The sequence below is a fragment of the Brachyhypopomus gauderio genome, chromosome 17 (assembly GCF_052324685.1).
Source record: "Brachyhypopomus gauderio isolate BG-103 chromosome 17, BGAUD_0.2, whole genome shotgun sequence".
Lineage (NCBI taxonomy): Eukaryota > Metazoa > Chordata > Actinopteri > Gymnotiformes > Hypopomidae > Brachyhypopomus > Brachyhypopomus gauderio.
The window spans coordinates 7,344,808-7,369,956 of NC_135227.1; the positions used below are offsets into that span (position 1 = coordinate 7,344,808).

At 47.9% G+C, this 25,149-nt stretch overlaps 1 protein-coding gene across 1 annotated transcript in view; it reads left to right on the top strand.

Annotated features, from left to right (window-relative positions):
• LOC143480059 (nesprin-1-like) overlaps window positions 1-25,149 on the top strand; it is a 77,768-nt gene that overhangs the window by 8,602 nt on the left and 44,017 nt on the right. The window contains exons 2-52 of the mRNA XM_076977495.1: window positions 840-901; window positions 3,437-3,532; window positions 3,769-3,852; window positions 4,915-5,007; window positions 5,439-5,617; window positions 5,934-6,130; window positions 6,893-7,002; window positions 7,454-7,486; window positions 7,735-7,842; window positions 7,997-8,134; window positions 8,446-8,610; window positions 8,737-8,849; window positions 8,925-9,093; window positions 9,191-9,287; window positions 9,998-10,200; window positions 10,471-10,635; window positions 10,783-10,935; window positions 11,836-11,979; window positions 12,097-12,264; window positions 12,428-12,586; window positions 13,467-13,631; window positions 13,769-13,903; window positions 14,167-14,325; window positions 15,481-15,689; window positions 15,948-16,056; window positions 16,134-16,298; window positions 16,565-16,732; window positions 16,844-17,020; window positions 17,401-17,541; window positions 17,708-17,868; window positions 18,071-18,221; window positions 18,362-18,589; window positions 18,672-18,770; window positions 18,871-19,058; window positions 19,164-19,287; window positions 19,435-19,601; window positions 19,708-19,861; window positions 19,973-20,598; window positions 21,019-21,198; window positions 21,299-21,449; window positions 21,615-21,773; window positions 21,869-22,051; window positions 22,140-22,241; window positions 22,321-22,524; window positions 22,684-22,891; window positions 22,999-23,111; window positions 23,295-23,500; window positions 23,666-23,815; window positions 23,950-24,241; window positions 24,394-24,566; window positions 24,780-25,089. Coding sequence (XP_076833610.1) covers window positions 840-901; window positions 3,437-3,532; window positions 3,769-3,852; window positions 4,915-5,007; window positions 5,439-5,617; window positions 5,934-6,130; window positions 6,893-7,002; window positions 7,454-7,486; window positions 7,735-7,842; window positions 7,997-8,134; window positions 8,446-8,610; window positions 8,737-8,849; window positions 8,925-9,093; window positions 9,191-9,287; window positions 9,998-10,200; window positions 10,471-10,635; window positions 10,783-10,935; window positions 11,836-11,979; window positions 12,097-12,264; window positions 12,428-12,586; window positions 13,467-13,631; window positions 13,769-13,903; window positions 14,167-14,325; window positions 15,481-15,689; window positions 15,948-16,056; window positions 16,134-16,298; window positions 16,565-16,732; window positions 16,844-17,020; window positions 17,401-17,541; window positions 17,708-17,868; window positions 18,071-18,221; window positions 18,362-18,589; window positions 18,672-18,770; window positions 18,871-19,058; window positions 19,164-19,287; window positions 19,435-19,601; window positions 19,708-19,861; window positions 19,973-20,598; window positions 21,019-21,198; window positions 21,299-21,449; window positions 21,615-21,773; window positions 21,869-22,051; window positions 22,140-22,241; window positions 22,321-22,524; window positions 22,684-22,891; window positions 22,999-23,111; window positions 23,295-23,500; window positions 23,666-23,815; window positions 23,950-24,241; window positions 24,394-24,566; window positions 24,780-25,089 — 8,393 coding nt within the window. The remainder of the gene's footprint in view (window positions 1-839; window positions 902-3,436; window positions 3,533-3,768; window positions 3,853-4,914; window positions 5,008-5,438; window positions 5,618-5,933; window positions 6,131-6,892; window positions 7,003-7,453; window positions 7,487-7,734; window positions 7,843-7,996; window positions 8,135-8,445; window positions 8,611-8,736; window positions 8,850-8,924; window positions 9,094-9,190; window positions 9,288-9,997; window positions 10,201-10,470; window positions 10,636-10,782; window positions 10,936-11,835; window positions 11,980-12,096; window positions 12,265-12,427; window positions 12,587-13,466; window positions 13,632-13,768; window positions 13,904-14,166; window positions 14,326-15,480; window positions 15,690-15,947; window positions 16,057-16,133; window positions 16,299-16,564; window positions 16,733-16,843; window positions 17,021-17,400; window positions 17,542-17,707; window positions 17,869-18,070; window positions 18,222-18,361; window positions 18,590-18,671; window positions 18,771-18,870; window positions 19,059-19,163; window positions 19,288-19,434; window positions 19,602-19,707; window positions 19,862-19,972; window positions 20,599-21,018; window positions 21,199-21,298; window positions 21,450-21,614; window positions 21,774-21,868; window positions 22,052-22,139; window positions 22,242-22,320; window positions 22,525-22,683; window positions 22,892-22,998; window positions 23,112-23,294; window positions 23,501-23,665; window positions 23,816-23,949; window positions 24,242-24,393; window positions 24,567-24,779; window positions 25,090-25,149) is intronic.

Below are 25,149 nucleotides of genomic sequence, written 5' to 3' on the forward strand. Positions count from 1 at the left end.
CAGATGGAGTGCGCATGGGTTTTGTCAAACGTGACCCCGGCGAGCTGGAGATGAAGCTGTGCGTGCCTTTCTGCTACAGGATGTTGTGTGTTGCAAGGATGCTTGGGAAACAGAGCCCCCAGTGCTGCAGTGGTTGCATGCATGCGAACCCAGGCCTGTGTCCTCTGCCAGTGTGTTTAATGTCAGCTGTGTGAACCCAGGCCTGTGTCCTCTGCCAGTGTGTTTAACATGAGCTGTGTGAACCCAGGCCTGTGTCCTCTGCCAGTGTGTTTATCGTGAGCGGTGTGAACCCAGGCCGGTGTCCTCTGCCATTGTGTTTAACGTCAGCTGTGTGAACCTGTGCTGCTTCAGTACCAGTGCTCTGTAGGTGAAGGTTTGCTGGATTCATGTGAAATGTTGTTTTCGTTCTGGTACAAGCTTCACGTATTCAGTGCAGACGATTAAGTGTGAGCTCCAGTCCTCAGTGACGAGCCCCGTTTATACATGTGATCGCAATAATGTTTCCTTCGTACTGTCTCACAGTGGTTTGTAATGCTGATGTGATTTTGCTTGCTCAGTGTCAGCATCAGCACTGTCATCCATGCCACATCAGTTGAGTTTCTGCTGTGCTGTGGAATCACTCCTCCAGTACTGTATAATGTCAGATGGATGAGCTAGACCAGCTTCCTTTACTGCTCATGTGTAAAGTCACCGCGTGCTTCAGATCTGTTATGTTAAAGCTTGATGAGCGCCGGGCAGGACGTAAGCAGGAAGATCTTCCACCTTCTCAAGAAGACGGCAAAAATAGGCACATGTATTCTTTGTTTTTTTGTAATTACTCGTTTTCTCTTCTTTTCCAGATGAACAAGAGTTGGTCCAGAAAAGAACTTTTACAAAGTGGATTAATTCACATTTGGCCAAGGTGAGACTCCTAATGTGTCCAAATGGTTTTCACTCATCTGTTGCATCACCGCCAAGTCTGCAAAACACAGACCGAATGACACGGGCCTTTGTTCTGATCTACACTGCTAACATGGTTGCTTTAAATAGCTTTTAGAACCCACAGCGGTCATGTCGCCGGACTTAATGAAATTTAAGTCGCAGCAAATCTCTCATCTTTTTGCCTGGCACTGTCTCCATTAGCTCCCTGTTCATGATCAGAGGGTGTGTGCAGCTCAGTTGATCTGTGGACAGTCTGATTTTCTCAAGTTAAATGTGTCAAATTTCACCTGAGCTGTCTTGTGATATTCATGTTGCAATAAAAAATGTATGTATATATGTATTATTATTATTATCATCATCATCATCATCATCATCATCTTGTGAGCAGGGACTGAGGGCCGTATTGTTCTGTCTGAATGAAGAGCACCGTGACGAGTGCTTGTTGATATTGCACTTGTGCTGCAGGAGTGCTGTGCTGGCCTCCCTGTACTCTGGCTGTACTGGCCTCCCAGTACTCTGGTTGGTTTTAAAAGGCCCTTATAGCACCTCCAGGGGCAGGCTCTTATAATACAAGATTGAAATAATGCTGAGACCCAGTATGAGGATGGTGGCCATTGTTGTTAGATTGATTAGATTTGTGTGGGTTGGTGTAGAATGGAGAGTGATGGTGTGTCATATCTGTTGTGAACCTGAGCACCGATGCTATATTGAGAGAGAATTATTACACTCATGCTTGTTGAAGTGATAGTAGCCTTTGGTGGTCTCACCTTCCTATGTGGGAATGTGTGTGTGTGTGTATGTGGGTGTGTGTGTGTGTGTGTGAGAGAGAGAGAGAGAGAGAGAGAGAGAGAGTGTGTTTGTGTGGGCACTTTTGGACAGTACATGTATGCAGATGGTGGACAAGAAGGGTTGGAACACATCTCAGCAGGATAGCTCTCCGAGGTCTGCTCTCTGAGGTCTGCTCTCCGAGCATTTGGCTTCATATCTTGTGTATTTGCATGACACGTTGTTATAGATGACACGTTATTAAAGATGACACGTTATTAAAAATGTCTCATTAATATGGATATACAATGGTGGTCTTCCACACTAGTGTCTAAGCAGGACTGTGTACCAGTGAAGAACATCACAGCTGATGATGGCCTATGCTTTGTCACTGCTCCTATTTTTATTCCTGATTAGTTGCTGTGGTGACAAGGCATGTTGCTTCCCACAAAGACAGCATAATCTGGCCCTAATGTGCAGGGTTTAAGTATTCCAGTCAGGGCAGATTGTGTTGAGAAGCCCTTTTCTTTGCCTGAATTGGTCTGGCACTGGTATGGAGGCACAGTACTGAAAAGTTTGGGGAAATGCAGTTAGGCACTCTGCAGACTGCTTGATTACCCCTCATGCATACGGATCCTCAAAGCAGAGGAACATGGTGAATCCAGCTACGGGTGCGTATCCTGGGGGAACGTGCATATCCACGTTCTGCACCGAGTGTGTTTGGTTGCTGTATTATAGTTCTTCTGTGTGGCGGGAGGTGTCTCGTCCACCTGGGCCCGTCATGGAGAGGGCAGGACGCTGCCTCAGCACAGACCTGTCTCCTCATTGTTTCCATTTCCTGTTGTGGCAGAAAGGATTTTGCCTTTGACCGGGAAGAATGAACTCAAACTTGAACCTCATTTTTGCTTGCTAGTAAAATGCATTTCATGCATATGTATAATGTTGGAATGAATCAGTCAAAATCCCAAAAATGAACATTACGAGTGCCACAGCTCATGTGTGTGTGCGCGTGTGTGTGTGTGTGTGTGTGTGTGTGTGTGTGTGTGTGTGTGTGTGTGTGTGTGTGTGTGTGTAGCATGACGCAGCAGCATCTCAGTAAAAAATGAGAATGAAATCCAGTCCATGATGCTTGAGCATGCGTCTGGTTGTCACCATGAAAAACACAGTTGAGAGGCGTCTGCCCATTTTGTCTTTGTTTCACAGATGCTGCTTTTTGTACTTTCCTAATAAAGACAAAGACCCCCTTTGTTACAGATTTACATGCAGACAATTAAGCTATGCTGAATGACCTATTTTCTGAGTGCTGTGTTTTAGATCTAAAAACTGTCTCAGAACCCAATAAGATTCTCAAGATGGTTGTCATAAGACCTGTGATAATAGATGGTTGCCTGACCTCTCACCTTTACTCTTATTAAAGTGTGCCTAAGAAACAGGACCTAGTTAGACGTGTGCGGGCTGAACTCAAAGGTCTACTCTGAGTGACTTTATTACATGGGATTGGCATGGTACCAGGCACTGGCATGGCTCCAGGAGTTGGCCTTCAGAAGCTGTTCTCCAGCAGTTAGAGATCTGCAGACTGTTGCCTCCTATAATCACTGTGCAGAAGGCAAAAAGGGTGTTTAGGTTTTCCTAATGTGATGCTGAGACACTGACTTGTTCTGAAAGCCATTGTAGTTAAAGATATCACATGAACACACAAACAACAATTTTGTTTTTCATCCTTTTGCTATTTTTGTGCTCTTTCCTGAAGCATAAACCTCCTTTCGAAGTCAGTGACCTTTTTGAGGACATCAAAGATGGGGTGAAGCTGCTGGCTTTGCTGGAAGTGCTGTCTGGGCAGAAATTAGTGAGTGACGCATTATCACACACTGTCTGACACATTGTCTCACCAAATCTGCAGATGATCGCTCCAGATAACGAGACTGAAGGTGTGAGCGGACCTGCAGTAGCGCGAATCGAGTGTAATATCTGCTGTTTGCTTTCAGATACATCAGTGGTTCAGATTTGATTCTGTGCAAGTCAAAGAAAAAGGCTGTTTAATTGTAGCTCTTATCAAAGCTCTACCCCCTCCTCCCTCCCCAGCCATGCGAACAGGGCCGGCAGCTGAAGAGAATCCACTGGGTGTCCAATATCGGCACTGCGCTCAAGTTCTTGGAAGGCAGAAGAGTAAGTGATCTTCCCGCAGTCCTGAGACAAAGGTCCCGTTTCTCCAAACACAAGGCCCAAAACCTTATCCTGTCTCTGTCTGAGAGGCCCCATCTGAAATCTTACATTTAAACGAACATTTTAGATTTATATTCATAAAGAATTTTTAACCTTACGTGGTGCCCCTCTTTTGACTACACTAAGGCCTTCAATACTCATGACAAGCACAGTAGGTAAAAATATAGCAAATTTCCCCTTAGTCATTGTCCACAGATGTAAAGCCTGTGTCTTACTGTGTCTCTCTCCTGCCATGTCTTGCCTCAGTCTTTGTACAGAGGATCTCCGGTCAGTATGATTGGCCGCTGTAGCTCTCACTGTGCTCATGGTGGTTTGCTCGTGCTGATTGTGGAGAGACATCCTGGTTCTCTCTGACACCCAGTGCTTTAGCCTCACGCAATTACAGAAAACAGGCTTCCTTTAAAGCCATGTCAGGACAAGCACTGGAGTGTCAGCTAAGCTGACTTCAAAGAGAAAAATATTACATTTGTTGTGCTAAAAAAGGAGACGGGAAAGCAAAACGGCACAGCATGCATGTCTGAGCTGGAGGTGGGACATGGCTCTCTGGTGTTAATGTTTGGGACATGGCTCTCTGGTGTTAATGTTTGGAACATGGTTCTCTGGTGTTAATGTTTGGGACATGGCTCTCTGGTGTTAATGTTTGGAACATGGCTCTCTGGTGTTAATGTTTGGGACATGGCTCTCTGGTGTTAATGTTTGGAACATGGTTCTCTGGTGTTAATGTTTGGGACATGGCTCTCTGGTGTTAATGTTTGGGACATGGCTCTCTGGTGCTAATGTTTGGGACATGGCTCTCTGGTGCACAGTGAATGAGCTTCGCTTTCGGGTTTGGTTTTGCCTGGCTTGCTTCGGCTGACAGCGATATCTCCTAGTAACAGTGATGTTGCTCAGACGTTAGCTAGCTAAGAAACAGACCATGCCCTGGGTGTATACGTGCTTGTCTACTCATCTTTCCGTGTCTACTGGAAAATGTCACAGTGATTTTCTCCCCCTCCCCCCCACCAGATCAAACTAGTCAATATAAATGCCACTGACATTGCTGACGGACGGCCATCCATAGTCCTGGGCTTAATATGGACCATTATCCTTTATTTTCAGGTAATCTATTTTTAGAAGGTGTGCGTCTATATTTATATTTCTCTTTCATCTCCTAGAACTTAAAAAGCATTGTGCTTGCACAGCTAACAAAGGATCAGATGAGTCTGAAGGAGATATTCCGTAGAGTAACTGCAGCGTACTGTAGTAAAAAATGTAAGAAGGAAGTCACAACTGCAGTAAAGTACACAGGAGAAACGGGATGTTTTGCTTGTACAGCTGACGGAGAACCTCTGCCCAAAACATCTTGTTTCTCTGGATACTTTGTGCATTTCACTACAATTGTAAATATCTACATCTTTTACTACAGTACACTGCAGTACAGTCATTAGGGATCTTCTTCAGATTTATATATTGTTATATATTTCACCATTTTATTGTAAATGGTGACTGGTGTACAAATGAGCCCTGACTTGTCCCGATCCCATGTGCAGATTGAGGAGTTGACGAGTAACCTGACAGCGTTGCAGGCTCTGTCCACCAGCGCCTCGTCCGTGGACAGCATGGCCAGCTCGGAGACAGCCAGTCCGCCCATGAAGAGGAAGGTTATCACCAAGTTCCAGGGCAATGCCAAGAGGGCCCTGCTCCAATGGGTGCAGTGCACTGCAACTAAGTATGCAACGCTTCTGTCACTACAGTAACCGTTACTGTAGAAACGGGAGAGTCATACAGTATTCAGCTGCCATCAACAAATGTTGCACTCCTCTGCAAGCAGATAAAAAAAAATTATAACGCAATAATAATATTTATTTACAAAAGTGAAAGACCTCATAAACTGCATATAAACCAGAATAAACTACATACTCTTTAATCTGGATTTAAAATCAGAGCTTACACAGAGCTGGCAGCACAAATCCAGGAAAGACTTTGTGCTGGCGGCTGATGTTGGGAGACCCAAGCTGAGAGGGTGTTGTGTGCTGTGTTGGAAGGCGCTTGGGTGTGGAGGTGAAGGACTTCGGGCCTAGCTGGCGCAGCGGGGTCGCCTTCCACTCCGTCATTTACGCCATCCGGCCCGACCTGGTGGACATGGAGCTGGTGAAGAGGAGAAGCAACAGGGAGAACCTGGAGGAGGCCTTCAGCCTGGCCGAGAACCAGCTGGGCATCCCACGCCTCCTCGACCCTGAAGGTACCTCCACTTCCTCCTCTTCCGTGATGAGTCTTTTAGCAAATGTCTGGTTTGTGATGTTTCCACCTTTTGATTACCCTTGTGATGTTCTTTACTAAATATGTGCCTTTAAATGCTGCAAACACATATTCTTGCCTCGGATTTAAAACGCTGTCCTGACAGCATTACTGACGCTGTCCTGACAGCACTACTGACGCTGTCCTGACAGCATTACTGAAGCTGTCCTGACAGCATTACTGACGCTGTCCTGACAGCACTACTGACGCTGTCCTGACAGCATTACTGACGCTGTCCTGACAGCACTACTGACGCTGTCCTGACAGCATTACTGATGCTGTCCTGACAGCATTACTGACGCTGTCCTGACAGCACTACTGACGCTGTCCTGACAGCATTACTGACGCTGTCCTAATAGCATTACTGATGCAGTCCTGACAGCACTACTGACGCTGTCCTGACAGCATTACTGACGCTGTCCTAATAGCATTACTGATGCAGTCCTGACAGCATTACTGACGCTGTCCTGACAGCATTACTGACGCTGTCCTGACAGCATTACTGACGCTGTCCTAATAGCATTACTAAGGCTGCCAGCAGCTCTTAACGGGCTGAGGGTGACACCGCACTGCAATCTTTATGTAAAAGACAGCTTTATTTCTTATGTTGATCCACATCATTATGCGGCTTGTGTCCCAGTGTGTGATTGTTGCTGATGCCACCACCATCGTGCTATAGAGCTCGTGCATCTCTGTGCTTGTGCAGATGTGGACGTGGACAAGCCCGACGAGAAGTCCGTCATGACTTATGTGGCGCAGTTCCTCAAGCACTACCCGGACCCCCACCGATCAGAGACAGATGGCCAGCAAGAGGAGGTTTGCCTTCGAGCCCTGCACCAAATGCCCGTTGGCGTCTATACGCATGCGCACTGGCTAGACACCGCTGACCTAACCCCGTTGCTCTAGTGCTTGTTCACCGCGTGCGTCCAGCCGTTCGCATTGACGTAGCGGTTCCTTCTTTAACCCTGTCCCTCCATAACCACGTGCTTCACATGCTCACTCTGTGTCTCTGTGTGTCACCTGTCATGTGCACTCATAGCTGCTACCGCGCTCCATCCCGACCTTTGCCCTCTCTGTCCCCACGCTGCAGGTAAGCACCGACGTCACCTTTCCGCTGCATGTGGCCTGCACACTGTCTGCAGTGGACTTTCCATGCAATTTTTTTCTGTCTCTCTGTCCGTCTCTCTGTCTTTCTCTCCTTCTTGCTGCTAACGTCTTTGACTGTGTTGTGTTTGGGTCTCTCTGTGTGCCTGACTCCCCTGGACAGTATGAGCCTCAAGATATTGAACTAATGCTTGAGGTATGTGTATGTTCCTGTACAGTGTTCATACATGGTGGTTCTGCAACTCTGTGAATGATGTTTTATTGTGTCACAGGTTGCTATTCTTATTGTTCTAGAGTATTTTGAGCTGTTTCCAGCTGTTGTGTCCAGCATGGCCATGTTGTGGTTAGCCTACTGTTGGTTTGGGTAGATGTTAGCTGAGCTGATGCAGGAAGCTTGGCAAGGTGGCCTTGTACGAGGACTGAATGGGACTTGTGCCCTTCCAGAGAGAGGAGCGGAAGGTCCTGCGTGAGCTGAAGACCTGGCTGGATCAGCTGGAGAGAGACGTCCTCCGCACCCAGGGAGGAGAGGGCAGCCCGGCAGACAAGTACCAGGTAACACGCTCCAAACACACACCCCGGCATTGAGAAGTCTAGTCTTGGACTAGTTTAGGACCAGACCCAGTGTTTCTGTCGCTCTTGTTAATATACTCGTCATTACAGTCGCAATGGAGAAGATGTGGACATGTCCTTCTGCTGTATTCTCCAGGCCTTTAAGAGCTTCCGTGTGCAGTATGAGATGAGGAAGAAGCAGGTGGAGTCTCTCCTGCAGCCCGTGCACAGGGACGGTAAACTCTCCGTGGACCAGGCGGTGGTGAAGCAGGCCTGGGACCAAGTGTCCGTCCGGGTACGCTCCCTCCCACCACATCGGGTCTCCACAGTAACAGTAACCCAGGTGCCGCGCAGGGCTGTAATAGCGCTGGAGTGTGAAGTGGTGCAGAGGCCATTCCCTCACAGCTCATTAATGGGGACGGAGGACAGAAGCACACGGAGCGCTTTTGTCTGGAGGAACACACGGCTCTGCTAACGCCACCCGGTTGCCAGCGCACCATGTGTAGTACGCGCTTGTCAGCTGGAAGAGGACTTAACGCTTTTCACTGTACCAGAAGCACGCCTGTCTTTTAAAAGCTATCGACGTTTTGTTTTTTTAATCTGTAGCTCCTGGACTGGCACATCCATCTGGATAAGTCTTTGCCGGGGCCACTGGGAGTGATTGGGGCCTGGCTGCATCGTGCAGAGCTCGCGCTCAGAGAGGAGATCCCCATCCAGCAGGCCCACGAGGAGACGGCCAACATCGTCCACAGAAAGCTGGAGCAGCACAAGGTATGCTGGCGGTCTGAGCTCCCGTAATCTCCCCTGATCCTGCATCACAGGTTAATTCGGGTATGTGCTCCAAAACGACAGAGGGGGGCGCTGAACATACCAATGCTGCGGTTTTCTTTTTTGCAGGAGGTGCTGGCGAATTTGGAAGGGCACAGGCAGACGTTCCAGAAGATACACCGGGACAGAGCAGTAAACGGCGTCCCCGTCCCCACCGAACAGCTCCAGGACATGGCAGAAAGGTCAGACCCGCCCCTGCCCCTAGCCACACGGCGCTAGCTGTTTTGGTCCTTTAACCGAAGCATTATTGTCCACAGATTCAATTATGTGTCCACTTCATCTCACGTTCACATAATTAAACTGGAGTTCTGGGAAATCAAGTATCGTCTCATGGCGTTTCTTATCCTGGCCGAGTCCAAACTCAAGTCCTGGATCATCAAATATGGCCGTCGGGACTCTGTGGAGCTGCTTCTACAGAACTACATTGTGAGTCCTCACTGCTGTGCTGTATGACGGTCACTGTCGCTGTTGTGTTTGAATGGGCCATACCACAGACACATCACCAGGCCTCTCTTCCCTACAGACCTTCATCGAGGGCCACAGGTTCTTTGAGCAGTACGAGACCGCGTTTCAGACACTTAAACAGGCTGCAGACACCTACATTAAATCGGATAACTCAGGTACAACCCCTTCACTCATCCTCTCCTACGATTGGACAGTTATGCTTCCTTTACTGGTCATTTGCTAGTGCCAGAGTGTTTACTATTGCTAATATGTGTACACTAGGTGTTTGGTAATGACACTCCGCCTATAGTAGTAGTACTTGAGTTTAGTGGTGCTCCTAGGTGTTTGGTAGAGCTAGTATGTGTTTCTTCTATACCACTAATGCAGTGAAGTCTGACCTGTTTCCATATCTCCAGTAGTAGATGAATAATCATGTGGTGTTTGGCTGTTTGCCTTTGGGCACCTAATTGTCCGTCTCATATTCTAGGCTGTAGTAGCACCAGGCGAGGTGTGTGTAGAAACATGCAGGCACTGGAAAGCATTTAGGCCATTAGACCCGTAGTCTGTGTGCAGCGTTCCGTGATTGTGCACTAATATTTAATCCAACAGTGTAAAGGATACTGAATCTGACTCACTCAGTATCTGATTTGCTCACATTGTAACATCTACTGCCAAAATCTAGCCGTAATCATTTGTAGTAATACTAACCTCAAATGTCACATAATGGACTTTCTGCACGACTGACAGCCTTGAACATTTGTAAGCAGTATGTGTAGTTACGTCTAGAGATTGTTGTTGCAACATCTCGTGTTTTGGGGCTGAAACGCGGCGTTCGTGGCGTTTGCCCCTCGCGTGCGCTCACGTCCCCGGCGCTCTGTGCTTTCAGCGGGCGAGCGGGAGGGGGTGGGCGAGTTCCTGAGCGAGGCGACGGCCCAGTGGAGGAACCTGGCTGTGGAGGTGCGCAGCGTACGCAGTATGCTGGAGGAGGTGATCTCCAACTGGGAGAAGTACAGCAGCGCCGTGGCCGGCCTGCAGGCCTGGCTGGAGGACGCCGAGCGCATGCTCGTACACCCCGAGAGCGACAAGCGCGTGAGTGGGGTGGACGCATGGAGACCTGGCCCGAGGAGGGGGGGGGGGGTGTTGTCTTGATGGGGGTCGGGTTATTTGTTCTGCATGTTTTTGTTTACTTTTTTTCTAAACCTTGTCTTGTAATCTTGTAGTTCCATACTGTATATGTTGCTGCACTTTTAAAGGTTTGACATGCCAAGTTTAGTTCAGATGTGACAAATGCCCAGGCTTTTCTCACATAGCTACAAGACAAAAAAGAATTTGATATAGTTGTCTCGATGTCTCGTTCAGGAGTTCTTCCGGAACCTTCCACATTGGATACAGCAGCACATGGACATGAATGACGCGGGGAACTTTCTGATCGAGACCTGTGATGAGACCGTGTCCAGAGACCTGAAGCAGCAGCTTCTCCTCCTCAACGGCAGGTGGAGAGAGCTGTTTGTCAAAGTTAAACATGTAGGTGCCACGTCCTTCAGCATTTTACACATCTGAATCATCTCATATTTGGCATATGTTAATAAAATGCGAGCACAAGATAATGAGGATAAATAAAATCTAGGCTCCTTGAGGAAATTAACTGGCCCTTGTTTTCCTTAAATGTAGTATGCACGAGCAGATGAAGTGGACAAGCTAAGGAAAGACTATGAGGACAGTGTGTTGGCTTTAAAGATTTTTGTGGAAACGTCCAATGAGAGGATGAATGCACCAGTTCAAGTTTCCTTCTTGAACATAAGGACATTTATTCAAGACATTGAGGTAAAGACATCCTTGCTTTTATTTTACTGTATACTTCTGTAAACATCCATACACACATCATGTGAATTACAGTCTTCATGACACTGTACAGTCTTCTTCTACTTACTTTTTTTTTCTATTTTTAAGCAAACATTAAGATTTCGTTACATTAATATGAGCCAGCTACCTGGGCCAGATCTTATTTAGTGACCAGAGCGAACATTTTGTGGAGGGCATATGCCAAGATTCATGAGAGCTGTGACTGAAAATCAGAGTTATTCCATTAAATTATAATTGGATCAAAGCATCAGTTTTGTGTTGTTTAAAAATGAATATGGACTTGCTTCCTTTACATTATTTGAGGTCTGAAAACACAGCATTGTTTTCTTATTTTGACCAGGGATGGAGTGAGATGCAAGTGCTGGAAAACATACATCACACATATTTGTGTTTATTTGTTTATTCTCCATTGTGCAATAAAGAAAACAAACCAATGAGCACAGCAGCCAGCTGGCTAAACACAACATAACATAATGGCGGGTGCTAAGGCGCAGGGCTCTGAGGTGTAGAAGCAGCTCTCAGGGTTTGTGTGTGTGTGTGTGTGTGTGTGTGTGTGTGTGTGTGTGTGTGTGTGTGTGTGTGTGTGTGTGTGTGTGTGTGAGTGACAGTGGGCATGTCCCTCAAGATGTCCCTCAGTATGACATCTGTGTTCTATAAATAAATGCACGAAATAACAATTTTTTATTAGGAATTTGGGAGAAATGTTGTAATATAAATACCAGATCCAGAGAAACTACTTTTCTAGAGCTTAATATGTACAATTGTGCATACATACATTCACAGAGTTTTAATAAACTACTTCCTTACAAACATTGGCTTTTGGGTGCTAATTCAGCCTTTGCTTAAATGGTGCCCCTGCAGGACATCAAGCATAAAGGACCCTCAATGGAGGCTGTGTATAAGGCAGCCACTCGCCACGCACAGCAACTGACCAAAGACACCCCTCCGGAGGAGGTCACTGAGATGCTGACTGCCATGGCGACCATCAAAGAGGAGCTTAGCAAGGTGCCTGCCCACACCTGTCTGAATGAGCGGCTCTGTCACATCAAAGAACCGAGAGTCACATTTCTCTCCTTCACCCCTTTGCTGTTAAACGAACCAAATGGCCTTTCTGTGCACTAGATCAGGGAGAGGGTGTTGCCCTTGCTGCGGGATTCCCAGGCCTTGCTGCCTCTTCTGGAGGAGATGGAGAAGCACATCACAGGGTTCTACCAGGCTCTGGAGAAGGCCAGCCGCATCACTAGCACACGCGACTCTGACAGTCCGGGAGACTTCAAACTGAAGTGTCAGGTGACCTGGAAGCGTTCTGTCAAATTATGTTTTAACACAAACTCACACAAATATGGGCAGCATTGAAATGAAGATAATCAAAAGAAGATCATCGCTTACGTTCTAAGATCTGATTTCAGAATATATGATCTACTATTCTCTCTGTCCTCTGTCCTGTTTGTAGGAGCTGGTAACGTACCAGCAGAGCTGTAAAAAATGTCTTACAGTGATAGATAAGAACCACGAGATTATAATCAAAGCCCTTGAGAGCAGTAAAACTCTGAGGCACCTGGACACATCCCTGCTACAGAAGAGAGTAGGAGAGCTTCAGGCCTCATCACAGGTTAGTAACATCACAAAGAGCTGACAGCGGCAGATTAGTAGGAATGAACATGTCCAAACTCAATATTCTTATATAGTCTGATGAACATGTCCAAACTCAGAATTCTTATATAGTGTAATGTCTGTACATGCTGCAGCATTAACATTACCCTTTGGTGAGTTCTAAAGGGCCTAGCCCTCATCCACAAAGCTGCTGCTGGTTCCAGCAGTCTGCTAGGTTGTATCATAACTGCAGAGAAAATCTGTCCACTGCACCAGAGTCCAGTGTCCCTCCCGGTCATGACAGTAGGCATAGTGACCTCAGGCCTGTGGGCAGTGGCTCAGCCATGGAAACTAATTTCAGGAGGTTCTGGATTGCCGTTTTTGTGATTACCCTGTAGTGAGGATCTGTCTGCGCCGCACCCTTCAGCCCTTGGTAGCCATGCCCCGTGAGTTTGTGTGCTTTTCTGCTTCATGGCCGTGCCGGTGTTTCCCCTCAAGGCTTCTATTTCACAATTACAGCACTTAGAATTGTGTGAGGCAGCCCTGACAGGGCAAAGATTTCACAAATATCCTTGTGACAAAGGTGCCGTCTAAGTCACTGCGATCCTGAATATGACATTTTCTACAGTTTGTGTATGAAGATGGCTTGCTCACTAAGGGGCTAGGACTCGGCACTTGTAAAGCTGCTTTGTGACAACAACTGTTGTAAAAGGCGCTATATAAATAAAATTTGATTGATTGATTGATTGATTGATATGACTATGTACTTGATTTTATGCAGCTGTTAACAGTGGGTGTGGCTGATAGAGCTGATGTGACCAACACACCTGAATTAATTAGATGGGGTGTCCATGTTACTATGGCCATATGTAATGCTGTATGTGACGGTGTGTCTGAAGGCCATGGTAAAAGAGACGACCGAGTGGAAGAAACACATGGAGGCCAACAGTAGCCTGATGAAGCGCTTTGAGGAGTCGCGTGTGGAGCTGGAGAAAGTTCTTAAGTTGGCCCAAGGCTCCATGACAGAGAGAGGAAACCCAGAGGAGCTGCTCAAAAAGCACACGGTACAAATAAAATAACATCTGTTCTGGCCAGCGTAAAGTAGGCAACGGGCCGAGCTGGACTCAGCCTCAGTCTCCAGCAGGAGCTAAGTCCCTGGAGATGAAAGCTTTTTTTTTCTTTGTTGCTTGTGTTTCTGCAGGAGTTCTTCGGGCATCTTGACCAGCGGGTTCTCAACGCTTTTCTGAAGGCTTGTGATGAGCTCACTGACATTCTGCCTGAGCAGGAACAGCAGAGTCTACAGGAAACAGTCAGGAAACTACACAAACAGTGGAAGGTCAGGTGACCCCTTTCAGAAGACAGTTAGACTCATAACACATTAAAGGTTCATGTAACCTGACTCACAGTTTTAGAAGTATGAGCTTTTTTTTGTCGGTTTTGAAATTGAAATCCTCCTTCTGTGTGGTATAAATATATTTTAATTTACATTGTGTGTTTTCCCATTTGACACTACAAACGTTTGAGAAAAATTCAATCGGAAATCTCAGATTAGTGGATAACATGGCTTCTGATCTGAAGGGCTTCATTTCTGCCTTGCAGGATGTGCAGAGTGAGATTCCCTACCACCTGCTTGGCCTGAAGGTGGAGGTGGAGCGTGGCCGTTTGATGGCATCTCTGCAGGAGTGCCAGTCTGAGCTGGCGCGGGAGAACCGCAGCCTGCCTGGCATGGGCAGTGAGAGGCTGGTCAAAGAGCACAGGGTGAGGGAGAGGCGTCATACATCACACAGTGGCCTCTGCCCTTCAACCACACTACACTGTACCATGGCCACCTGCAGGAGGTCTGAGTGTCCTATATGCAGAAGGGCTGTGAATGTAAATGTTGGTTATTAAAAATATTTATTCCTTAATATGGCCTATTTCATACATAGTTGTGTTTTTTCCCATTTGCCATCCCTTTTGTATAGCTCAAGATTAATTATGGACAAAAATTATATTTGACACATACAGGACACATATGGAGTTGTGACCAATTGTTATTTCAGTCAAACACACCAGTAATGTTAATTTAATCAGTTTAAAATCAAGAAACCTGAAGATATATAACCAGAAAATTAACCCACAGTACAGCTTAAAAACCACAAACCAAACACATAATAATGAACTATACAAATAATCACCGTCATGAGGAGTAATGTAATATATGTTAATGTATATTGTAGTGTTGGTGTCTCCAGTATTTCTGATGAGAGGTGTCTGTGTATAGCTATAGTTTAGGTGTCTCCAGTGTTTCTGATGAGAGGTGTCTGTGTACAGCTATAGTTTAGGTGTCTCCAGTGTTTCTGATGAGAGGTGTCTGTGTACAGCTATAGTTTAGGTGTCTCCAGTGTTTCTGATGAGAGGTGTCTGTGTACAGCTATAGTTTAGGTGTCTCCAGTGTTTCTGATGAGATGTGTCTGTGTACAGCTATAGTTTAGGTGTCTCCAGTGTTTCTGATGAGAGGTGTCTGTGTACAGCTATAGTTTAGGTGTCTCCAGTGTTTCTGATGAGAGGTGTCTGTGTACAGCTATAGTTTAGGTGTTTCCAGTGTTTCTGATGAGAGGTGTCTGTGTACAGCTATAGTTTAGGTGTCTCCAGTGTTTCTGATGAGAGGTGTCTGTGTACAGCTATAGTTTAGGTGTCTCCAGTGTTTCTGATGAGAGGTGTCTGTGTACAGCTATAGTTTAGGTGTCTCCAGTGTTTCTGATGAGAGGTGTCTGTGTACAGCTATAGTTTAGGTGTCTCCAGTGTTTCTGATGAGAGGTGTCTGTGTACAGCCATAGTTTATGTGTCTCCAGTGTTTCTGATGAGAGGTGTCTGTGTACAGCTGTAGTTTATGTGTCTCCAGTGTTTCTGATGAGAGGTGTCTGTGTTTAGGCCTTTTTCAGGGAGAAGGGCCCTCTGGCCCTATGTGAGAAGCGGTTGCAGCACATGGAGGAGCTCTGTGGGAAGTTGGTGGACAGCCAGCAGGCCCGCCAGTCCCTGGAGAGCGCCAGGACGGCCGTCGCTGAGCTCAGAGACGAGGTGGACGGCACCCATCAGAAACTCATGCAGCACCCTGACAAGTGGAAGGAGTTTAACACCAGGTTTGCTCCTGTGTAGAGTATGTCATGACGGTTAAATGCACAACTGCGGTTGTTTAGGAGAAAATAGAAGGGCATTGAGTTTGATATGAACATTGTGCTACTGGATACTTCACCACCTCATCGTCAAAGATGTGTGCAGTGATGCGGTAATGTGCTGCCAGTGTCAGAGTGCAGTATGATAATTTATCTTTTAAGACTATTGAATAATGTGAATAATGTGTAGTGGTAATAAATATTGATTTATCTGTGCTATTACAGATTCTCTGAACTGTCTGCCTGGCTAATTTCAAAGGAGAGTCAGCTTAGGCTTTTGCGTAACCGTGCTGGTGACCCCAGTAATTTTAGCCAGGTGAAATCCACCATAGAGGTAAGTGAAAAAACACAGACAGCGGGATGTGCAGTTATACATGCAAAGCAGCCGTCTCACTCTCTGATGATTAACAGAGTCTGCGGAATGATGCGGAGCTGCAGGAAGGCAACATGGGCTGGCTCAAATCTCGCCTGGCTGGGCTCATAGAGATCTGCACCGAGAGCGATGCCCAGAGGCAGGCCGCCACCCTTAGCAAGCTCTCCACAGACTTCAAGAGTCTCCTTACCTCCCTCTCCGAGGTAGGACCCGGCAGAACAGATGAAGCGTTTCTGCTTGAGTAAAGTAGTTCCTTACACCACCTGATAAATCATTGATCAGTTCTGTGAATTTTCCCCCCATCAGTAAAGGAGGCCAAACAGCCACACACTTTCCAGATGACTGTGCTTATTTTTAAGAGCTCCTCGTGGTGAAGGTATTGATCCAGTAAGAACCTGTGTGTGTGTGTGTGTGTATGTGTGTGTGTGTGTGTGTGTGTGTGTGTGTGTGTGTGTGTGTGTGTGCACAGTCTGAGAAGGTTATATTGGCCGTTGGGGACTGTGTGCAGTTCCAGGAGGAGGTGAGGAACTCTGTGAAGGAACTGATGGAAGGCCAGCAGGAGTTGCAGTCAGAAGCCACAAAGATCCTCAACTCAGAGTGTGCCCGAGAAGCCCAGCAGCTGCAGCTCATACACCAGGTACTGGTGTAGGTTCGCTTCACTTCCATGTCATTTACTTGGTACCTTTAACAACCCTCTGTGTCACAGAGCAGCTTTGCGGTTTGCGTTTTTCTCCTTCCCGCCACACAGCAACAGCTGAAGCGTCTGCGTCTGAAGAGGAGGGACATGAGGCAGCAGCTCAGTCGAGGACAGCAGCTCCAGATGGAGGAGGGCCTGGGCGAGGGTCTGCAGGAGGACCTGGACCAACTAGAGACCACCCTGGACAAGATGGACCACAGCATGGAAGATCAGGAGCAGAGCCTAGAGGTGAGCATAGTTCCAAAGGTCTTCAACTGCAAACCATAGATCCTCATTTTGGGCCTGGTTTTGGTAATTGCAGACAGTAAATGTAACAGAAAGGCCACTGTTGGTTCCTCCTGGCTCCCAGGTGAAGGTGGGTAGAAGATCTGTAGGACTTTGACCTTGAAGACTGTTACTGTGTTCTTTGAACTATGTTCTATGACATAAATGAAGTACCATTAATCAAAAAACACAGAACGAGATTATGGATTCGGTAACTTGAGTTTTGGTTTATACAGGTAATTCATCATTGTCAGGGGGTTTATATCTCTCATAGAAGGACTTTGTATGCATTAAGTAGTTGTAGTCAAACAGACTCCACAGCTGCCCTCTCCTGCCTATCACAGGTGACGCTGGCTGCATGGCAGGAGTTTGACAGCCAGCAGGCAGCAGTGAGTGAGTTTGTGAGCCGAGCGCGGTCAGTCACAGACAGAGAGATGACCTTCAGTAGTCCTGAGAGCCTGACCACAGAGCTGGAGCAGGCCAAGGTGACCAGCAGCATTACGTCTTTCTATGAACTTTTAAATGACAACCAAGTTTTTGGAAAACTACATCTTTGACATGTGATTCTGATATTTTAAGTATTTAAGTATCTAGGTTTTTCCTTGTTTCCCTATTCCAAGTTTTTAATCATATGTCATAAAAACTGTTCAGGAGCTGTTAAGCCAGTGTGAGACTGAGACCAAGCAGGTGAACACTCTCCTCAAGAAGGCAGCAGAGATCCAGCTCGGCCCTAAGAATCAGTTTCTGCTCCAGAACCAAGGCCGATCTCTCAGTGAACAAATGGACAAAGTTGAGACTGGCCTCAAAAAAGAGTAACCTACCATTCCTCAGATCCATATTACTGTGACTCTACACAGAGATCTTCAGCACAGTCCTCGAATTGGAACCTATACCTTACAAGATTTTTAAGGACTGGGTTGAAGACTTCTGTTTTATTAATATTTGCATTTTTGTTTTTTGTTTGTATATGAGGGAATAGTAAGGGCTGTATTTCGATGACTGTCTATTTCTCAGTGTGAAAACTCTGGAGCAAATGAAAACTCAGTGGGACTCATTTGGAAATGAGTTTGAAGCATTTTCCACATGGATTTCTGAGAAGGAGAAAGAACTTGAGACACTGAAAACCTCCACTGTTCCTCTGGAACAGCAAATCAGTACTGTGAAGGTACTAGTGTTATTTATTAGTACCTTTATAACATGCACTATTTGAAGGTACAAATCTTATTTATTAGACCCTTTATAACATGGACTATCTGCACATTGCTGAAGTCTCTTATTTACACCTTTGCTTCCCTTGATGGACAGGCTACATTGGTTGAGCTGCAGGACAGAGCAGAGAGCCTGTCCCATCTGGACGAGGACGCTCAGGCATTGGGCCAGTTTGTGTCATCAGGCGAGTCTGCACGAATCAAAGCTCGTCTGACACAGATTGGCAGGTACTGGGAGGAGCTTAGGGAGAGTGTGGATCATCTGAATGGACAGTTGCAGGAGAGTTCATCTAACCAGCAAAAGTTCAATGCAAATCTTCAACAGGTATTTTGACATATTAATTAGTGCAGTTAATGCAAAACATTAAATTCAATTGCTGTCTTTGACTCCCGGTTCCTATTTTAAGGTGCAATCTGAGATCGATGACATTCAGAAGAAGCTGGACACACCTGTCACGTCCTGTGTGTCCTCATCAGAGACCTACAAGGCTCTTCAAGACTATATGGTAATTTTCCTTGGTTTGCATCTCACGCCTATTACCACCACGGTGTATTAACAGTGCAGTGCTCCATCTTCCCCTAACAATGGCCCTGTTGTGTCCCTAGGATGTGCTCCAGTCCCTGGAGAGGCTGAAGGTAACCCTGCTGTCTCTGTGCACGGCGCCCCGAAGGCTGAGCGAGAGGGAGGCGGCAGAGAGGGCGGTGAAGGCCTTGCAGAGCAGCTACGAGCAGAACCTTCAGCAGGCCAAAGACAAGCAGGTCCAGCTGGAGGGCCTGCTGACCCGCTGGCAGAAGTAGGCTCACCGTCACTCCGTTGCGCTGCGACCCGCCTTATTTACGTTTTTACTTCCAGCGTCAGGTACGGCATCTCAGTGTTTCCTTCGACCGTTCTCTCTCAGGTATGAGAAAGACTGGACGTCTCTGCAGTCGTGTCTTGAGAGGTGCGAGTCTGTGACGGCTTCTGCAGGCCAGTGTCTCATAGTTGACAAAGCAAAGCTGGAAGGAGAGCTCATGGAGCTGAATGTAAGTCCATATAGTAAATATGTATAAAAGAATATAAAACTATAGTCAGATATTCACCATGTTCATAAATACCGACATCTGATATGGACTTTATACATTCAGACTTTAGCCACAGCATTTGCAATCATTGGTGTTTCTGCTCTATAGCACCTACGTTCTGAGCTGCAGTCTCTGGAGTCAGTATATGAGGGTATGCTGGCCCAGGCTCCAGCACTTTACCCCACTGCTTCAGAGGAGCGAGTAAAGACACTGGAGGAGGACCAAGAACAGCTGAAGGAGAGATGGACGTCCCAAAGCACAGTGATACCCCAGAGGTCAGGAGTGCTGAAGGACACGGGTGTCTCGAAGACATGCTGCATGGTGGCTATTGCTTAGTATCATGAGCAGAGCGTTTGGCCATAATCTACTTTGTCTTCACAGGATCCAGGTGCTTCAGGACCACCTGTCTCAAGTGGCAGAGTTCGACCAAGCCCTTCAGACATTCTTCAGATGGGGAGAGTCTTTCCTCTCCTCTCTCCACTCATTCTCCCAAGTGAACATCACCAATCTACAGCCAACAGCCGTGGAAATAAAGGTGCGTGCCGCCATCGAGGTGTCTGTGTCTGACAGAACGGCACGCGGGGGTCAGAGAGCTTTGCTGTTGTTGTGGTCACTCTGTAAGGCAGCTGGACTGTTTCTTTGGCAGGAGAAGGCAGAGCTGCTCCAGAACCAGAACTGTGAGAGGGAGAGGCTCCAGCAGCAGGCCAGGGACCTGTGCTCTGCCTGCGACTTCGTGGAGCGTCAGCTCCTGCAGACCCGGCTGGAGAGCAGCTTGCAGCCCTACCTGGAGGCCCAGCAGCTGGTGACGCTCCGTGGCGAGAGCGTGGAGAAGCTGGAGGCCTTCCTGCAGACCCACGGCGTGGCCGCCGGCGTCCTCCGGGGCCTCCGGCACACCGTGGAGAGCGCAGGCAGCTGGGACAAGGGCCGGGTGGACGAGCTGCAGAGGGACCTGGAGGCCATCGTCCCTGACATCAGCCGCCTGGAGACGCTGGCCATCAGTCTGGACGGTAGCCTGTGCAAGGCCCACCTCCAGCTGGCGGACGGGAAGGAGGCCCGCACCTCGTGCCGCTCGCTGGCCGACTCGCTGAACGCCGACCTGGACGGGGTCAGGACCCTGCTGGGCTCCAAGCAGAGTGAGGCGGAGGCTCTGGGAGCGCTGTGGAGCTCCTTTAGGCAGCGTAAAGAGCAGCTCCTTAAGAGCGTGGAGGACATAGAGGAGAAGGCTGATGAGCAGAGCCTCACCGAGCCCAACCTGCTCACCTTACAGCAGAGGTAATGAACAAGATCAATAGAAATCACCATTTTTGTTATCACTTATAACTAAAAGATAAGCTAATTATATTTTGTATTTTGTTTTTAGTAATCCCATAACCTGTGCATGTACATCTAGCCATGACAGTGTGGGTCAGTTCTGTAGCCTCTTGTAGGTCATTTTAGTAATATTACCACTAAAAGCAGGATTAAGACATTTGAAATACAACAGCTCAACCCAGCAGCTCAAACACAGCAGCTCAAACTAACCAAGGGTAATCATACTAGAGGGTTAGAAAACGGGTTAATGTAATGTATTAATAAAAATAATGCATTATCTACAGATGTTTAACTTCTCATTATCAAATGCTCTGTGTGTGTGTGTGTGTGTGTGTGTGTGTGTGTGTGTGTGTGTGTGTGTGTGTGTGTGTGTGTGTCTAGACTGCGCTTTTTTAACCAGCTGGAGGATGAACTCCAGTCTCACCAGCATGAGGAACAGTGGCTGAGGGACAAAGGGCAGCAGCTGGCCCAGAGAGATGCGGAGCTCGCCGGGGAGGTGATGAGAGAGATCGGCCTCCTCCAGACCACCTGGGAGGACACCAAGAAGCTTATTACAGAGAGGTGGTGTGCTCTCTCCATCTACCTCTTCACCTCATCGTGCTGTGCATAAGTGGTTAAATTAATTAACGTTAACACGACCTTCCCGTTGGTCTCACTCTAGGCAAGAGCAGTGCGGGGCCTTGATAGAGCTCATGAGGGACTATCAGGCTCTGAAGTCCTCCATTAATTCAGTAGTGGAGAGTGCTGAGACTGTGGCTGACATCAAATTGGTTCTTAAAGACCAGGAGGATACCAGGCGATCACTTTCTAAGGTAAGTTAAATGGTGATCTATTAGGACACATGGACTTTGTACCTGGAAAATTCCACATTTTCACTGCAATTAGCATTTAAGCAGTTTTATTCTGTTATTGACAATTGTGTCCATTTGTACTTCTTTTTGTTATTAAAGAACTTATTTGTTCTGTCCATTTTTCAGCATGAATCAGTTAAAGCCGAGCTAGCACGCAATCAGAAGGACCTGGACTCCTTCTCCAGTAAAGGGAAGCAGCTACTCTGTGAGTTAAGCAGGATTCCAGACTGTCAAACCCAGGTGTTAAAGACTAAAATGGAGGCCATGGTGGACCAGTGGTTAGATGTGAGTGTGACACACTAATTACAACTCCCCTATACTCCCCTATGTGAAACACACAAAGCCCCAACACTGACATCCTCCCCTTGCTTCACCTACAGGTGTCTGAGAGAATTGAGGAGAACATAGAGAATCTCAGAAAAGCTTTCTCCGTATGGGAGGATATTTATGGTATCAACGAGGAGATTGACAGCTGGTCTAATAAATCTGTAATGGAACTCACCGAGACCCTCAGCAACTTCAACGACAGCCAAAAGACTGAAAACCGCCTTGTGGAAGTCAAAGTAAGAATGTTGATGGAAGCTCACAGTATTTCCTTCATACTGTAATCAAAGTGCTGGTGCATCATCTAGAGTCTGCTTGCTTATGTAGGCTGAGGTGGAAGAGAAGGAGAAGAAGTTAGACACTCTACAAAGCAAAGTGTCGGAGCTGCAGCAGATTGGTGGCACCCAGGACATCCCTACATCACTGCAGGTGGGGCTTCTACTGCAAATCCCACAATGTTAGTTCATCAGTGGCAGTGTGTAATCTCTTCTTTTGGTATCTCTGACAGGTCATGCAGGCTGACCTGAGTAAGAAGATCAGTACCGTGAAGGAGTTGTGTGAGCAAGCCAAGGACAACCTGAGAGACTTCTGCTCTCAGAGACAACAGCTGGAGGACTTCCTCTCCCGCATGACTGACTGGCTGAAGAACTTGGAGGAATCCCTGCTGGACTTTACATGTGGGACTCCACCAGAGGAGATCTGCAGAGTGAAGGTAAACAAAAAAAACCTGCCAAGCCCACGTGAATATCACAGCTGTAATTTCATACAGTGCACCTCCAGTTTTAGAGCTCACTGTGTTATATGACTCCGTGGTTTCTTGCCGGGACAAATAAAACGTGCAGAAGTTCCTCAGTTACTTTTGTGCATGCAGGACATCCAGAAAGAGTTGCAGAACCAGCAGGTGAGCATAGACTCAGCACGGGAAAACCTGAACACACTGTGCAGGAAGTACCCCTCGGAGGAGCTGACCACGCTTGGCTCCGCCCTCACCGCCCTCATCAAGAAGTACGAGACTGTTAATCAGCTCTGTGTTAAGATGCTGGCCTCAATGCAGCACAGCCTACAGCAGCTTTTCAACGGTGAGTGTTCTGATAGAAAAGATAGACACACTCACGTTTGATTACCACCATGTGAGCGCACACTGTTGGCCTTCTCACCTCCCTACCATGGTCTTGTGGTTCTTTAGACCTTGTGAAGCAGTTTCACACGTGGCTGTGTGGACAGAAGGACATAGTGAGAGAATGCTGCGACCACTCTGGAGACACCAGCGTGGTCGAGCGCAAACTACAGAAGCTGAAGGTGCAGCTCAGCATTTAGTCAACTCAAAAAAAAACCCTCAGTAAAAAGGGGAAATTGTTTCAGCTATTAACTTGAAATCTTCTGTCATCTTAAGAATGCTATTGACCATAAAATGAATCATTTATAATGAGTAATAGCAGCTTTGCAGTGCTTCAATGTGCAGTGGCCTCCTGTGTCCTGCAGGGGGCCCTGGAGCGGGTCGAGGACGGAGAAAGCCGTCTGATGGAGGTGTGTCAGGAGGGGGAGAAGCTCCTTCTTCACCTCCCCAAAGCGAGCGCTGGCCAGGTCCAGCAGAGCCTCTGCTCCATCCAACAGGACTGGGACAGTTATGTGGAGCAGTGCCGAGTGAACCAGCAGAGTCTGGAGGAGAGTGCCGGCTTGCTCAGCGGGTGAGGGCACTGCATCACACGGGCCTTCCCCCCCTCTCGTGTCTCCCTTGCCCGGGGGATTTCTGTCTGAAGCAGCCCGGGCTCGGTGGCACGTCCCGCACGTGTCCCGCACGTGTCCCGCACGTGTCCCTCACTCACGTGTCACTCGCGTGCCTGTCTGTGCAGCTTCGAGAGCCGCCAGCAGAGACTGTGCCGCTGGCTGGAGCGGATGGAGGTGAGACTCAGCACGGAGCTTCCGGAAGGTAAGCACAGCGACCCGGAGAAGGCCACGCTGGAGCGCGTGGAGGAGTTCTACCAGGAAGCCCTGAAAGAGAGGTACGAACCTGCAGCCTGCTTTAGCGCTCTCTGTATAAAATACAAGATGACTATGCCACTCTGCCAAGCGTGGATGGATAACGGAAAAACAATAACGGGCTGACGTTTGTTTTTCGTGCTCTCCCGTCCTCCAGGGACTCCTTCGAGAGCCTGTGTCAGGAGGCGCAGGCCCTGGCCGAGGGAGGCCACGGCAGCGGGGGGGAGCTACGTCTGGCGGCGCAGCTGCAGGTGCAGCAGCAGGGCCTGCTGAAGGCGGTGCGGGAGCGCCTGCGAGGCTGCCAGCTGAGCCTACAGGAGCAGCAGGCCTTCGAGGAGACGCTGCAGGGCACCTGGGCCTGGCTGGGCGGCCTGCGGGAGCGCCTCGCCACCCTCAGCACCACCACGGGCTCCAAGGAGACCCTGGAGAAGAGGCTCAGCCTGGTTCAGGTCACTAAAGCCACTTGTTGTTGGGCCGTCGGCCCGAGCCCTCGGCTTTCCCTCGGCAGTGCTTTGTTTCACCAGATGAACAGGCAGGATTTAGATTTTGATGTTTTCACTGTAGACTACTGTAGTGAATGAAGTGCTTTGTGGTGTTGCAGGAGATCCTGTTGATGAAGGGTGAAGGAGAGGTCAAGCTGAACATGACGGTCGGGAAAGGGGAGCAGGTGGTGAAGAACTGCAGTATGGATAAACAGAAGGCCGTCCGCTCTCAGCTCCAGAGCCTGAAGGATTCTTGGGCCAACATGCTCATGACAGCCATGAGCTGCCACAGGTAGACAGCCTGATGAAGCTAATGCAGAATTGCTAATTCAGAAACAGCACACATACAGGTGTAGAACTTTCCAGTCTGATATGTAAAAGCAAAATGTGAACCGAGGATATGAACAGTATTTATTGGTATGAAGTTATAAGAGGTAAGCTTCTGATTTACGAGCGTCATCGCTTACTTACACACTGCTTACTGCTGTGCGTATGTAAACGACAGCCGCCTCGAGTGGACGGTGGCACAGTGGAGCAGCTATCAGGAGGGCAAGGCCCAGCTGCAGCAGTGGATGGAGACGGTGGAGCAAGAGGTGGGGGTGTCCCTGCCCCAGCAGCCTGGGCTGAAGGAGAAGGCCTCGCTGCTGGACCGGCTGAGGGCCATCCAGGGCGACGTGGAGGGCCACGCGGCAGCACTCGGCCACCTCAACGACAAGGCCGGCGAGCTCCTGGAGAAGACCGGAGACCAGACTTTCGCTGAGGAACCCAGAGCAGAACTCAACGCCCAGTTCTCTGACATCACAGCGGTCATCAAAGTAAGGGGGGGTCGGCTTCTATACGCATGTTCCTTTTTCATAGACTTGATCTTAGTAGCA